At 67.7% G+C, this 15,102-nt stretch overlaps 2 protein-coding genes and 1 long non-coding RNA gene across 6 annotated transcripts; 1 reads left to right on the top strand and 2 right to left on the bottom strand.

Annotated features, from left to right (window-relative positions):
- Positions 1–37: 37 nt before the first annotated feature.
- On the top strand, positions 38–1,789 carry LOC140645564 (uncharacterized). Its single transcript, XR_012040023.1, has 4 exons — positions 38–124; positions 472–722; positions 810–959; positions 1,744–1,789. It is a non-coding gene; the product is annotated as an uncharacterized lncRNA (long non-coding RNA).
- Positions 1,790–2,975: 1,186 nt separating this feature from the next.
- On the bottom strand, positions 2,976–8,064 carry WDR45 (WD repeat domain 45). Of its 4 annotated transcripts, none has more exons than XM_072849015.1 (11): positions 7,847–8,064; positions 7,659–7,740; positions 7,489–7,563; positions 6,472–6,576; positions 6,267–6,363; positions 6,068–6,162; positions 5,838–5,917; positions 3,842–4,050; positions 3,644–3,745; positions 3,251–3,393; positions 2,976–3,170 (listed from the first exon to the last, which is right to left on the bottom strand). In XM_072849015.1, exons 2-11 carry the CDS (start codon positions 7,705–7,707, stop codon positions 3,061–3,063), a joined length of 1,065 nt encoding a protein of 354 aa, XP_072705116.1. In that variant the 5' UTR covers positions 7,708–7,740; positions 7,847–8,064; the 3' UTR covers positions 2,976–3,060. The 4 variants fall into 4 exon arrangements, with proteins under 4 accessions (XP_072705116.1, XP_072705117.1, XP_072705118.1 ...); XM_072849016.1 differs by having other exon boundaries at positions 7,659–7,737; XM_072849017.1 differs by lacking the exon at positions 7,489–7,563.
- Positions 8,065–8,206: 142 nt separating this feature from the next.
- Positions 8,207–14,871, bottom strand: GPKOW (G-patch domain and KOW motifs). Its single transcript, XM_072848921.1, is given in 12 exon segments — positions 8,207–8,628; positions 8,726–8,772; positions 8,775–8,810; positions 8,911–8,980; positions 9,590–9,702; positions 11,001–11,111; positions 11,793–11,904; positions 12,029–12,215; positions 12,365–12,468; positions 13,797–13,897; positions 13,980–14,113; positions 14,635–14,871. Coding segments are annotated over 12 exon segments (1,347 nt in total). The 5' UTR covers positions 14,832–14,871; the 3' UTR covers positions 8,207–8,493.
- Between the last annotated feature and the right edge of the window lie 231 nt (positions 14,872–15,102).

The following is a 15,102-nucleotide window of genomic DNA, read 5'->3' as shown; positions in this document are numbered from 1 at the left end:
TGGGGTGCTGCTGGGGGCCCCCCGGCGCTGCCCCCGGCCCCCCAGCCGGCGGCGCTGGGAGCCCTGGCCCGCACCCACCGGGCCCAGCGGGGCAGCTGGAGCTGCCTGCGCCTGCCTGCCGCCGGTGAGGACCCCCGGGAACCCCCCGGGGACCCCACCCCCCCCCGGGGAACCCCCCCAGGACCCCACCCCCCGGGGAACCCCCACACCCCGCCTGGGGAACCCCCCAGGGAACCCCTCACCCATGGGAACCCCCCGGGGGAACCCCACCCCTCCGGGAACCCCACCCCCCACCCCCGGGGAATCCCCCGGGGACCCCCCCTCCGGGGAACCCCAGAACCTCCCCGGGGACCCCACCTCCGGGAACCCCACACCCTCCCCAGGGAATCCCCCAAGGGGACCCCACCCCCGGGGAACCCCTCACCCATGGGAACCCACCCACCTAATTCTTTCCCCCTCCCCTTTTCGCAGCCCCCCCGGCTGCGCCCCCCCCGGAGCCCAACTCGGGTGGAGGCAGCGATGACGTCACAGGCAGCGCCGGTGACATCACGGGCCCCCCACCCCTGGACGCCATCTTGCGCCTGGAGGAACTGCACCTGGGGGAAACCCCCGGGGGCGGGGCCGGGGCGCCCGAGGGGGCGGAGCCTGATGCAGACCCCGCCCACCCGGCAGGGGCGACCGCTAGCGCCCCCTGCTGGGAGGAAGAGGAGGAGCTGGACGAGGTGAGGGTGGGGTGGGGTGGGCGGGGCCTCCCTCCCCCCGCCCCCCCCCGGGAGGCCTGGGCCCCACGTGCCGTTCCTCCCCGCCAGCAGGGGGCGCTGTTCGCCGTGACCCCCCTGCGGGAGTGTCCCCACCTGGGGGCGGTGGCCCCGCTCCCCGGGGCGGGGCTGGAGGGGAACCCCCCCTGCGGGGCCTGCGGCAGCCGCCGGGAGAACTGGCTCTGCCTCAGCTGCTACCAGGTGAGGGGCACCCCCAAATGCCCCCCCCGCACCCCGAATCTCCCCTCTGCACCCCAACCCCCAAGTCCTTCCTGCACCCCCAAATCTCCTCTACCCCAGCCCTGCGGCTCCCCCATCCCCCTCCACACCCCAAATCCCCCCGTACCCCCAATGCTCCCCCAGACCCACCCTGGGCACCCCAAATGCCCCCATGCACCCCTAATGCTCCCCCAGAGCCACAGGACCCACCCTGAGCCCCCCAACATCCCCCAGGCACCCCAAAAGCCCCCAGTGCACCCCCAGATCCCCTCCCGCACCCTTACTGTGCCCCCAGACCCACCCTGGGCACCCCAAAAGCCCCCAGTGCACCCCCAAATCCCCCCCCCACACCTAATCCTTCCCCAGACCCACCCGGGTACCCCAAAGCCCCCTCATGTACCCCTAAACCCCCCTGCACCCCTAACGCTCCCCAGACCCATCCTGGGCACCCCAAACCCCCCCATGCACCCCTAAATCCCCCCAGACCCATCCTGGGCACCCCAAACCCCCCCCCCATGCACCCCTAAATCCCCCCAGACCCACCCCGGGCACCCCAAAATCCCACCCAGGTACCCCAAAGCCCCTCATGTACCCCTAAACCCCCCGCACCCCTAACGCTCCCCAGACCCATCCTGGGCACCCCAAAACCCCCAGGCACCCCCACATCCCTTCACCGCAGCCCTAAATCCCCCAGACCCACCCCGGGCACCCCAAACCCCCAGCACCCCCTAACATCACCCCCCCCCAAATGCCGCCGTGCCCCCAGGTGCTGTGCGGGCGCTACGTGGGGGGCACATGCTGGCGCACGGGGGCGGCGGGCACCCCTGGTGCTGAGCCTGCGGGACCTCTCGGCCTGGTGCTACCCCTGCGGGGGGTACGTCCACCACCCCGTGAGTGGGGGGAGCCGCGGGGGACCCTCGGGGAATGGGGGGGACATGGGGGACCCTCGGGGAATGGGGGGGACACATGTGGGGGGACACAGACATGGGGGGACCCTCGGGGAATGGGGGGACATGGGGGAGCCGCGGGGGGGACACTCGGGGAATGGGGGGACATGGGGGGACCATTGGGACATGTGGGGGACACAGACATGGGGGGGGACCATTGGGGAATGGGGGACATGGGGGGACCGTCGGGGAATGGGGGGACACAGACATGGGGGGACCATTGGGGAAGGGGGGGATGACACATTGGGGAATACGGGGGGCATTGGGGTGAACCATTGGGGAGCAGGGGTGGAAACATAGGGGTGAACCATTGGGGAATGGGGCGGGGGGACATTGGGGTGAACCATTGGGGAGCAGGAGGGGAAACATAGGGGTGAACCATTGGGGGAATGGGGCGGGGGGGACATTGGGGTGAACCATTGGGGAATGGGGGGACGGGACACACACGTGGGGGGGAACATTGGGGAATGGGGGGACATGGGGGTGAACCATCAGGGAATGGGGGTGGAACATTGGGGAATGAGAGGGACATGGGGAGCGGACACGTGGGGGGGACCATTGGGGAATGGGGGGACATGGGGTGAACCATCAGGGACTAGGGGGACATCGGGCTGCCCCACCGGGGTGGTTTTGCAGGGGGTGCCCCTGCTCACCCCCCTTCCCCCCCCTCCAGGTCCTGCTCCCCGCCAAGACCCTCCTCCACCGCCTCAAGTTCGGCACCGACCCCCTCCCCTCCCTCTGACCCTCTCCGCCCCTCCCCCCAACACCCACTCTCTTAAAGGGCTACACACGTGCCAACCCCCTCCCCCGCTCCATCACCAGCACCCCGGCACCCCCAACCCCCACCCTGGGCTACAGGCTGGGCCGGGCCCGGGGACACGGGGGGCGGAGGGGAGGGGGGCTCCCCCCATAAAAAAGGCATCACGGGGGAAACTGAGGCACGGCCACTTTTAAAGCCCCTCCCCCCCCCAAGGATTTTTTAATCCATCTCTTTGTAACGACGGAATTAAAAAAAAAATTAAAACTGGTTGCGAGTGGGGGCGGGGCTCTTTGGGGGGGTGGGGGCTCTGTGTGTGTGGGGGTGGGGCGGGGATGTCGGGGTGCCCCCCCCCCTTCCCCCCGGGGGGGGGGGAGGGTCAGAAGGCGTCGTCGTCGCAGATGTCGAGGAAGACGTCGAAGGCCTCGCGGTTGCAGTTGCCGTCGGGGCTGAACACGTATTTGTGGAAGGTGCCGTCCACGCACACGGCTGCAGGGGCGGGGGGTCAGCGGCGGGCGGGGGGGCTGGGGGTTGGTTTGGGGGTGGGGTTGTTTTTGGGGTTCACTCACCGACGACGGAGCTGGGGCTGCGGCCCCCCCGGCCGAAGGCGCAGAGGCAGGGGGCTTCGGCGGGGACGGTGAAGCTGGCCAGCGACCACTGCGACTCCACGTAGGGGCCCACCACCGGCCCCACCTTCCCCACCCGCGCCAGCCTGGGGCGGAGCAGGGGGTGGGGGGGGCGAGGATTTTTGGGGACACCCCTCGTCCCTCCCCTGCACCCCACAACGTGGCCTCACCCGCTTCGGGGCTCCCCCCTCCCGCGGAGCTGCGCTCGGGTTCCCCTTCCCTTCCCCCAGCGCCCCGATTTCAGGAGTGGACGCTTTTGGGGCGCCCCCCCCAAAAAAAAAAAAAAACCCAACAAAACCAACCCAACAATTTGCGGGTCCCCACCCCCCCACTCACGCGGATCGCCGGTTGAGCCGCGTGTCGCGGAGCGCGAAGACGTGCCCGGTGCCCTTGTCGCTGGCGGCGCAGAGGAAGGCCGAGTCGGGGCTGAAGGCCAGGCTGCGGGGCGAGAGAGAGACCCCCCCCCAAAAAAAAAAAATATATATAAAACCCCCTCAAAATCCCATTTAGCGGGGGGCTGGGCCCCCCCCGTACCAGTAGAGGGTGGCGGGGTCGGTGCCGCGGCGCAGCTCCAGCAGCCGGGCGCGGCTCTGGGTGCAGAAGAGGCGGATGAGGGTGCCGCGGCGCGAGGCCGAGGCCACCAGGCTGCCGGGGGGGCTGAGCGCGGCGCAGCCGACCTCGCTCTGGTGGGCGTTGATGGTGACGGGCGCCGATGACGTCCCCGGCTTCGCGCTCCCCAGGTCCTGGGGGGGTGGGGGTGAGGACCCCCCCAGTGCCTCCCAGTATCCCCCTTGGCTTCCCAGTATGCACCAGTATCCCCCAGCGCCCCCAAGCACCTGCAGCCCCCCACTGCCTCCCCGCGCCACTCCGCATCCTTCCAGTGCCCCCCAGTAGCTCCCAGTGCCCCCCAGTACCTCCCAGTGCCCCCCCAGTAACCCTCAACAACCCCCCAGTGCCTCCCAGTATCCCCCAATACATCCCCTTGCCCTCCCAGTATGCCCCAGTATCCCCCAAGCACCTGCAGCCCCCCACTGCCCCCCCACGCCACTCCACATCCTTCCAGTGCCCCCCCAGTAGCTCCCAGTGCCCCCCAGTACCTCCCAGTAACCCTCAACACCCCCCAGCACCTCCCAGTATCCCCCAGTACACCCCCTTGCCCTCCCAGTATGCACCAGTATCCTCCCAGCGCCCCCCAAGCACCTGCAGCCCCCCACTGCCTCCCCACACCACTCCACACCCTTCCAGTGCCCCCCAGTAGCTCCCAGTGCCCCCCAGTTCCCCAGTAACCCTCAACACTTCCACAAGCCTCCCAGTATCCCCCAGTACCTCCCCTTGCCCTCCCAGTATGCCCCAGTATCCCCCCAGTGTCCCCCAAGCACCTGCAGCCCCCCACTGCCTCCACCCACCCACTCCGCATCCTTCCAGTGCCTCTCCCAGTACCGTCCCAGTGCTCCCCAGTAACCCTCAACACCCCCAGCACCACCCAGTATCCCCCAGTACACCCCTTGCCCTCCCAGTATACCCCAGTATCCCCCAGTACCCCCAAGCACCTGCAGCCCCCCCACTGCCCCCCACGCCACTCCGCATCCTTCCAGTGCCCCCCAGTGCCCCCCAGTAACCCTCAACACCCCCCCAGCCCCTCCCAGTTCTTTCCCAGTTCATCCCAGTGCCTCCCAGTTCCTCCCAGTCTTTTCCCACCTCCCCCCAGTTCTTTCCCAGTTCATCCCAGTGCCCCCAACACCTTCCCAGTGCCCCCCAGCTCCCCAGCCCCTCCCCGTCCCTTCCCAGTTCCCCCCACCCCTCCCAGTTCATCCCAGTTCCCCCAATACCTCCCACCTCCTTCACAGTTCCCCCAGCACCTCCCAGTCTCCTCCCAGTCTCTCCCAGTTCCCCCCAGTAGTCTCCCAGTCCCTCCCAGTTCACCCCAGTCCCTCCCCAGTTCCCCCCATCCTCTCCCAGCACCTCCCAGTCCCTTCCCAGTTCCTCCCAGTCCTCTCTAGTCCCTCCCAGCACCTCCCAGTCCCTTCCCAGTTCCTCCCAGCCCCCTCCCACCTCCTTCACAGTTCCCCCAGCACCTCTCAGTCTCCTCCCAGTCTCTCCCAGTCCCTCCCAGTTCACCCCAGTCCCTCCTCAGTTCCCCCCATCCTCTCCCAGCACCTTCCAGTCCCTTCCCCGTTCACCCCAGTCCCCTCCAGTCCCTCCCAGCACCTCCCAGTTCACCCCAGTCCCCTCCCAGCACCTTCCAGTCCCTCCCAGCACCTCCCAGTCTCCTCCCAGTTCACCCCAGTCCCTCCCAGCACCTCCCAGTCCCTCCCAGCACCTTCCAGTCCCTCCCCAGTCCCTCCCAGTTCACTCCAGTCCCTCCCAGCACCTCCCAGTCCCTCCCCAGTCCCTCCCAGTTCACCCCAGTCCCCTCCCAGCACCTCCCAGTCGCTGCCAGTTCACCCCAGTCCCTGCCAGTTCACCCCAGTCCCCTCCCAGCACCTCCCAGTCCCTCCCAGTTCACCCCAGTCCCCTCCCAGTCCCTCACCACCAACTGCAGGCTCCCGCACTTATGACCGGGGAAAACCAGCAACGGCTTCTCCAAACTGGGACAGAGATCGCAGATCCCTGGGAGGGGAAGGGGGGGACACAAACCAGACTCCTGCCTGTCCCCCAAAACTCCTGGGACCTCCCCCAAACTCCTGGGCCCCCCAAAAACCCCTGGGCCCCCCCAAAAAACCTCCTGGGACCCCCCCTTTTTGCCCTCCCCCCCCCTACCTTTGGGGTTGTCGCGGGTGTCGAACTCGAAGAGCTTGGCCGGGTTGTGGGGGAAGGAGAAGACGTAGAGGCGGCTCTGCAGCACGACCACCAACCTGGGGGGGGGGGGGAACGACACCCCAACATCTGGGACCCCCGTAGGGTTTTGGGGTGCCCCCCCTCGTCATCACAGAGGGGTTTTTGGGGGGGGTCCCCTCACTTGTCGTGACGCATGCGGACGGCCAGGACGGGTTTGGGGAAGGTGAACTCCAAAACCAGTTTGTCCTTCCCCTCCCGGGCGTCGTCCCAGATCAACACTGGAAAACATTTTTTGGGGGGGAGGGGGGGTGTTAAGGGGTACCCCAATATTTGAGACCCTCTCTTTCAACCTTTTTTGGGGATCCCCGCTGAGTTTCGGGGTGTACCTGAGACGTCGGGGAACTTGGGGTGGCTGCCGCCCCCCACGATAGCCAGCAAATTGGAGCGGTTCAGCATCTCCACCAGCCCCACGCTCCCCACCTGCTCCGCGTCTGTGAGATTGGGGGGGCCCCCCAAAATCTGAGGGACCCCCCCCAAATCTGAGGGAACCCCCCGCCAAATCTGAGGGACCCCCACTGCCCCATGTGGGGGGGGAAATGGGGGGTTTGGGGGGCCCTGCTGCTCTCCCCCCCCCCCCTCCATGTGCAGGGAACCCCCAAAATGGGGTCTGTTTCCCCACCACCACCAGAGGCCCTCTGGTGGGTGGGGGACCCCAAAACACACCCCAGCCCCCCAAATTGTCTCCCTCAGGCCTAGGGACCCCCAGAATATGCCCCAGCCCCCAAAATACCCTCCCCAGCTTTGGGTCACCCCCAAAGGCCTCGCAGCCCCCCCAGAACCCCTTCTCTAGACCTGGGGACCCCCAGACCCCCTCCCTGGCCAGGGGACCCCAAAACACCCCAGCCCCCCAGAACCCCTTCTCTAGACCTGGGGACCCCCCAGCCCATCTCTTCAATCCAGGGGGACCCCAAAACACCCCCAGATTCCCCAAAACCCCTTCTTTAGACCTGGGGACCCCCAGACCCCCTCTCTGGCCAGGGGGACCCCAAAACACCCCCAGATCCCCCAAAACCCCTTCTTTAGACCTGGGGACCCCTCTGACCCCTCTCTGGCCAGGGGGGACCCCAAAACACCCCCAGACCCCCAAAACCCCTTCTTTAGATGTGGGACCCCCAGACCCCTCCCTGGCCAGGGGGACCCCAAAACACCCCCAGACCCCCAAAACCCCTTCTTTAGACCTGGGGACCCCCAGACCCCTCCCTGGCCAGGGGGACCCCAAAACACCCCTACAGCCCCTCACCCATACCCAAACCCCTCCCCAGACGCCGGGAAAAGGGAGGGGGGGGACACACGACACCCCAACACCCCCCCCTCCCCAGAGCCCGGGCTCTCCCCTCCCTCACCCAAATGCCCTTTCTCCATCAGGGGCTCCACGTTGAAGATCCGCACCCCGGAGTCCATCGCAACGCAGAAACAACCTAAAAAAAGGACGGGGGGGGCGGGAGCTGCTCTGGATACCGGGGGATTTGGGGTCCCCGGGGGGGTTAGAGGGTCTGGGGGTCCCCACACTCACTCTGGTCCTGGTTGAAGCGGAGGCTGTTCACCCCCCGGGCCTGCGCCATGGCGGCGGGAGGGGAGCGCCGGGAACGGAGCTGCTGGGGGTGGAAGCGGGGTTAAAGAGGGGTCCCTCAAACCCCCTCCCCCAGCCCCCAAAACCCCCCGGACCCCGCAATCCCTCCCTTCCCCCCCACCCGTGTTTACCTGGTGTAAACACGGCCCGCCGCTAAACCATCGAGTCTCCTCAGGAGCGGGCGGCTAGAGCGGACTTCCGGTCACGTGAGGGCCGCCGCCTCCCTAGCAACGGCGGGAAGCCGGGGGCGGGAGGCGCCGTTGCCTAGCAACGCGCCATCTTGAGCAAGGGCAGCCGCAGGCGCTGTTGCCTAGAGCAACCGCCCCGCCGCCATCTTGGAAGCTGGCAAAGAGGCAGCCATGCTTGAAACTGGCACCGCGGTGGCTTCAATGGGGAATTTTGAGGGGCGGGGCTCAGACGAGCGCCTGTGTTCATTAAGGGGGGGGTCCCATTTCGGCGCCCCCCCCCCGGGACAACAAGAGCAGCAGAAGGCCATTTGGGCACCATTTATTCCCCTGAGGCCGCGGTGGCCACGTTGGAAGCTGGCAAGTGAATTCAGGAGGCCATGTTGGAAGCTGGCAGGCGGTTTCAGGCGGCCATGTTGGAAGCTGGCAGGCGGCTTCAGGCAGCCATGTTGGAACCTGGCAGGCAGCTTCAGGCGGCCATGTTGGAACCTGGCAGGTGGCTTCAGGCAGCCATGTTGGAACCTGGCAGGCAGCTTCAGGCGGCCATGTCGGAACCTGGCAGGAGGTTTTGGGGGTTTGGGGGGGGAGGTGTCTCAGTCATCCTCGTGCCCCCCCAGGTAATGGCAGACGGCGTCGTAGTCCAGCGGCACCACCCGCACGGCCTCGTCCCGCTCCAGCTGCACCAGCGCCCGGCTCCGCGCCGGCTCCCGCTCCAGGATGCGGCCCACCTTCGGCGGGAGGGGGGGTGTGTGACCCTCATTTTGGGGGGGTCTCCAGGTAGGGGATCCCCCCCAGCCGCCATGGCGGCGGGGGGGCCACGCTCACCTTGCCGGCGTGCTCGCCCAGCACCACCATGACGCGGTCGGCTTCGCCTCGGGGATGACGGTTTCCAACATGGCTTCCCGCAGGCCTGGGGGGATGGGGAGGGTCGGGGGAGGGGAGGTCAGGAGAAAGGAGGGGGAGGACCCCCCCCCACCCCCAGATTCGGCCGCGGGGCGGGGGGGACTCACCCTCCACCAGGAGCCCCTCGTCCGTCCGGCAAACGCAGGTGTCCGGGGAGACCATGTCCTCGACCACCATCTGGGGGGCGAGGGGGGGGTTAGGGGGCGCAGGGACCCTCCCATGGGGCACCCAGAACTGGTTATGGGGTGCAGGGACCCCCCATGGGTGTCCAGGGCTGGTTAGGGGGCGCAGGGACCCCCAATCCTGCCCCATGGGGTGTCCCGGGCTGGTTATGGGGTGTAGGGACGCCCCTATATGGCACCTGGAACTGGTTATGGGGCACAGGGACCCCCCACCCCGCCCCACGGGGGACACAGGGACAGTTATGGGGTGCAGAGACCCCCCATGGGTGTCCAGGGCTGGTTATGGGGTGCAGGGACACCCCCCCCCCACCCCATGGGAGATACAAGGACAGTTATGGGGCGCAGTGACCTCCCACCCTGCCCCACGGGGGACACAGGGACAGTTATGGGGTGCAGAGACCCCCCATGGGGCACCAGGGACTACTTATGGGGCACAGGGACACCCCCCCCCCACCCCACGGGGGACACAGGAGAGGCCATTGTGGCCACAGAGCCCCCTGGGGAGAACTTTGGGGGGGGGGGGGGCTGTAGGGCACCCCAAAAGCAGGCGGGGGGCTATGGGGCGGCACGGGGGAGCCGCTATGGGGCAGCCCCCCGAGCCCACCTTGCAGTTGTAGTAGCGCCCGGCGCGGAAGCCCCTGGCCACGCAGCGCACCCGCAGGTCCCGCCGCAGCCAGTGGGGGCGCAGGGGGGGGCCCCCGGAGCTGCTTCGCTGCCCTGGGGGGGGAGAGGGGGGGAGAGATCATGGGGGGGCCCAGGCGGCCAGGCTGCTCCTGGGGCCCCTCAAAGTGCTATAGGGGTGACGGACCCCCCCAAATCTCTATAGGGGTTACAGACCCCCAAGCACTATAGGGGTTACAGACCCCCAAGCACTATAGAGGTTACAGACACCCCAAATTTCTGTAAGGGTTACAGACCCCTCCCCCAGTGCTATAGGGGTTACAGACACACCCCCCGAAGCGCTATAGGGGTTACAGACCCCTCCCCAAGCGCTATAGGGGTTACAGACACACACCCCCGAAGCGCTATAGGGGTTACAGGCACCCCAAGCGCTATAGGGTTACAGACCCCCCCAAGCACTATAGGGGTTACAGACACCCCCAAATTTCTGTAAGGGTTACAGACCCCTCCCCCAGCACTATAGGGGTTATAGAGCCCCCCAAGCGCTATAGGGGTTACAGACACACCCCCCAAAGCGCTATAGGGGTTACAGACACACCCCCCAAAGCGCTATAGGGGTTACAGGCGCCCCAAGCGCCATAGGGGTTACAGGCACCCCCCAAGTGCTATAGGGGTTACAGGCCCCTCCCCCAGCGCTATAGGGGTTACAGGCCCCTCCCCCAGCGCTATAGGGGTTATAGAGCCCCCAAGCACTATAGGGGTTACAGACACACCCCCCAAAGCGCTATAGGGGTTACAGATCCCTCCCCCCAGCGCTATAGGGGTTACAGACACACCCCCCGAAGCGCTATAGGGGTTACAGACACACACCCCCCCAAGCGCTATAGGGGTTACAGACACACACCCCCCCAAGCGCTATAGGGGTTACAGGCCCCTCCCTGCAGCACTATAGAGGTTACAGACACCCCCCTGAAGCGCTATAGGGGTTACAGACACCCCCCCCAAGTGCTATAGGGGTTACAGGCCCCTCCCTGCAGCGCTATACGGGTTACAGACACACCCCCCCAAAGCGCTATAGGGGTTACAGACACCCCCTCAAGTGCTATAGGGGTTACAGACCCCTCCCCAAGCGCTATAGGGGTTACAGACACACCCCCCCAAAGCGCTATAGGGGTTACAGGCGCCCCCAAGCGCTATAGGGGTTACAGACAGCCCCCCCAAGTGCTATAGGGGTTACAGGCCCCTCCCCCAGCGCTATAGGGGTTACAGGCGCCCCCAAGCGCTATAGGGGTTACAGACCCCTCCCCCAAGCGCTATAGGGGTTACAGACACACACCCCCAAGTGCTATAGGGGCTACAGACCCCTCCCCCCAGCGCTATAGGGCCCCCCCCTCACCCCTCCGCTTCGGGGGGCTGCTTCCTCTTGGCCCCCCCCCGCTGGGGGGGGACCCCGGCGTCCGGGCGCTCCTCAGCCCCCTTCCCCGTGGGGGTCCTGCTGGGACGGCCTGTGGGGGAAGTGGGAGGTACTGGGAGGCACTGGGGGGCACTGGGACACTCATTGCGGCATGGGGGGGGCTGGGATCGGGGCGCTGGGGGGTTACTGGGAGCCCCTGGGGGGTTACTGGTGCATCCTGGGGGGTTACTGGGAGGCACTGGGATGCTCACTGCTGCCCGGGGTGGGCAGAATCAGTGCACTGGGGGCTACTAGGAGGCCCTGGGGGGCTACTGGGTGGTAACTGGGGGTTACTGGGAGGCCTTGGAGCGCTACTGGGTGGCACTGGGGAGTTACTGGGAGGCCCTGGGGCGTTACTGGGAGCCACTGGAACTGTTACTGGGAGGCACTGGGATGCTCACTGCTGCCCGGGGTGGGCAGAATTGGTGAGCTGGGGGCTACTAGGAGGTCCTGGGGCTACTGAGTGGCACTGGGGGGCTACTGGGTGGCACTGGGGGCTTACCGGTGCGTCCTGGGGTGTTACTGGGAGGCACTGGAACTGTTACTGGGAGGCACTGGGATGCTCACTGCTGCCCGGGGTGGGCAGAATCAGTGCGCTGGGGGCTACTAGGAGGTCCTGGGGGGCTACTGGGTGGCACTGAGAGCTACTAGGAGGCCCTGGGGGGTTACTAGAAGGTAACCGGGGGTTACTGGGAGGTAACTGGGGGTTACTGGGAGGCACTGGGCCACTCACCGCTGCCCGGGGGGGTGCCCGGCCGCAGGCTGTACTGGCTGACGGTCACCGTCTGCCCACCCAGCGTCAGGCGCACCATGGCCCGGGCCGTTTCGGGGTCCAGCCCCTCCACCTTGAAAAGGGGGTGCACAATGGGGGGGGGGGGTGAGTACCCCCAGTATCCCTGTACTGGGTGTACTGGGGGGGGGTAAAACCCCTCCCCAGTTTCCATACTGGAAGCAACTGGGTTCTCTCACCTTCCCGTACATGTCCCGATGGGGTCCGGCCTCGATACGGACGACGGCCCCCACCACCAGCCCCCCTCCGTCGGGCTCCTCGCCCCCCCGGGGGGGCTGCCCGGGCCGGGGGGGGCCGGGGGGGGCCGGTTCAGCCCCCAGCCCCAATCCCCGGGGGCGCAGGCGATGCTCCAGCGGCTTCACCACCCTGGGGGGGACCCACACGCATCCTGTGAGGCCGTGGCACCCCAAACCCCCCCCATGGGCTCCATTTCCCTCCCCCGAGGGGGGGGGCGAGAAGGGTTTAGGGGTACCCAGAGCCCCCCCCCCCCCCAGTGTTTTGGGGGTCCCCCTCACCGTTTGAAGGTGCGCCCGATGCCCTCGCCCTGGCTCCAGCCCATGCCCCGCAGCATGGCCAGGCCGAAAGCCTCCACCGGCACCGCCTCGTAGTCCTGGGGGCCCTGGGGGACACACGTGGGGTTGGGGGGGGACACAGACATTTAGGGGTGCTGGGGGGTGAGGGGGAGTTATGGGGCTGGGGGGCACTTAGGGGTAGTTATGGGGGTGGGGGGCACTTAGGGGTGCTGGGGGGTGAGGGGGAGTTATGGGGCTGGGGGGCACTTAGGGGGTAGTTATGGGGGTGGGGGCACTTAGGGGTGCTGGGGGGTGAGGGGGAGTTATGGGGCTGGGGGAGGGAACTTAGGGGTGCTGGGGAGGTGAGGGGGAGTTATGGGGCTGGGGGGGCACTTAGGGGTAGTTATGGGGGTGGGGGGCACTTAGGGGTGCTGGGGGGTGAGGGGGAGTTATGGGGCTGGGGGGGCACTTAGGGGTAGTTATGGGGGTGGGGGGCACTTAGGGGGTGCTGGGGGGTGAGGGGGAGTTATGGGGCTGGGGGAGGAACACTTAGGGGGAGTTATGGGGCTGGGAGGGGCACTTAGGGGTGCTGGGGGAGGTGCAGGGGGAGTTATGGGGCTCGGGGGGACTTATGGGGTATTGGGGGGTGAGGGGGAGTTACGGGGCTGGGGAGGCACCTAGGGGGTGCTAGGGGGTTATGGGGCCGGGGGGTGCACTTAGGGGGAGTTATGGGGGCTGGGGGGCACTTAGGGGGTGCTGGGGGGGTGTGAGAGAGGAGTTATGGGGCTGGAGGTGGCACTTAGGGGGGAGTTATGGGGCTGGGGAGGGAACTTAGGGGGTGCTGGGGGGTGAGGGGGAGTTACGGGACTGGGGAGGCACCTAGGGGGTGCTAGGGGGTTATGGGGCCGGGGGGCACTTAGGGGGAATTAGGGGCTGGGGGCACTTAGGGTGCTGGGGGGTTATGGGGCTGGGGGTGCACTTAGGGGGAGTTATGGGGGCTGGGGGCACTTAGGGGTGCTGGGGGGTGTGAGAGGGGAGTTATGGGGCTGGAGGTGGCACTTAGGGGAGTTATGGGGCTGGGGGGCACTTAGGGGAGTTATGGGGCTGGGGGGCACTTAGGGGTGCTGGAGGGTGAGGGGGAGTTATGGGGCTGGGGGGCACTTCGAAGGGAGTTATGGGGCTGAGGGAGGTACTCGGGGGCTGGAGGCGTAAGGGGGAGTTATGGGGCTGGGGGAAGCATTTAGAAGGTCCAGGAGAGAGTTATGGGGCTGGGGGGCACTTAGGGGACCAAGAGAGGGGTGTTTGGGGTTCTGGGGGTGTTTGGGGTCCCGGGGGCTCCTGGGGTCCCAGCGGGAGGTTCTGGGGTCCTGGGGAGGTGTTTGGGGTCCCGGGGTGGGGGGATATTTGGGGTCCGGTCACTTTGGGGGTCACTCACAGGCTGCGGCCGTGGGGCGACGTCCCGGTCCTGCAACGGGAGGGGGATGGAGATGGGGGGCCCAGGGTTCCCCTCTCCCTGCTCCTGGCTCTGCCGCGCCTCTGCGGGGACGGAGAAGGGTGAGGAGGGGGCTCGGGCAGAAGCCGGGGTCCCCCCCAGAAGCCGGGGTCCCCCCCCACTCACCCTGCAGCAGCTCCCGCACCGCCTGTGCCTCCACCGAGATGGGGCCGGCCGGGGGGTCCCCGGAGGGGGTGGAGCTTGCGCTGGGGGCGTGGTCCTCGCCGGGGGTGTGGTCTGCGTGGGGGCGTGGTCTGGGTCTGGGGAGGGGGCGTGGTCTGTGGAGGGGGCGTGGTCTGGGTCTCTGCGGGGGGGCTCGGGGTTCCTCCAGCGGTGGGAGGGGATCAGGGGGATCACGAGCTCCTTCGGAGGGGGCGGGGCCGGTCGGGCGCTAGGGGCGGGACCGGAGCGTTAGACACGCCCCCAGCCCCGCAGGCCCCGCCCGCAAAGCCTCCTGGCCACGCCCCCCACATAACCGCACGTTGATACCTCTGCTTCAAGCCACGCCCCCCCGCAACCGCGCCCTAAGACCCGCCTCAAGCCACGCCCCCCCCCGAACACACGCCCCTAAGCGAACCTTACACGGAAAGACCCCGCCTCAAGCCACGCCCCCACCGAAGAAGCCACACCCCCAAGCGAACCTTAAACGGAAATACCCCGCCTCAAGCCACGCCCCTGCCTCCAATATACCCACGCCACTGCGCATGTGCGGCAGGACTACCCGACCCCCGTGCATACGCACGACGGGCTTTGCCCCCTCCCGCGCATGCGCAGTGCCCACCTCAGCAGCTCCCGGTCCTCCACCGCCGTGAGGAAATCGGTGTCGCCGGCGCCCCCGCCGCCTCCACCGGGCTCCGCGCACGGCCCGGCCGCCAGCACCCGTCGCCGCTCCGCCTTCCGGCTGAACCCGAACGATACTGGTCCCGGCGCTCCGGCCGCCGCCGCGTTGCCGGCCTCGGCGCTGCTGCTCGCCGCCATCTTCCTCGCCGCGGGGCACTATGGGAAATGAAGGCCTCAGTTCCTGACTACAACTCCCATCAGCCTTTGCGCTTCCATGCCACCTGCCACTTGTCCCGCCCCCTCCCCGGCCGTTGCGGCCGGTGATTGGTGGTGGCGCCCGCCCGTCAGCCCAGGCCCACAGCCCGCCTCGCACCCGCCGGCCTCGCGCCCGTTGCCGTGGCGACCCCGCGGCTGGTACCCGAGGGGCGGGGGGAGCGAGGGCGGGACCCCCGCAGGGGGAGGGGGGATA

Source organism: Ciconia boyciana, chromosome 34 (assembly GCF_034638445.1).
Source record: "Ciconia boyciana chromosome 34, ASM3463844v1, whole genome shotgun sequence".
In the NCBI taxonomy this organism is placed as follows: Eukaryota; Metazoa; Chordata; class Aves; order Ciconiiformes; family Ciconiidae; genus Ciconia; species Ciconia boyciana.
This window is presented reverse-complemented; position numbering and strand designations above follow the sequence as displayed.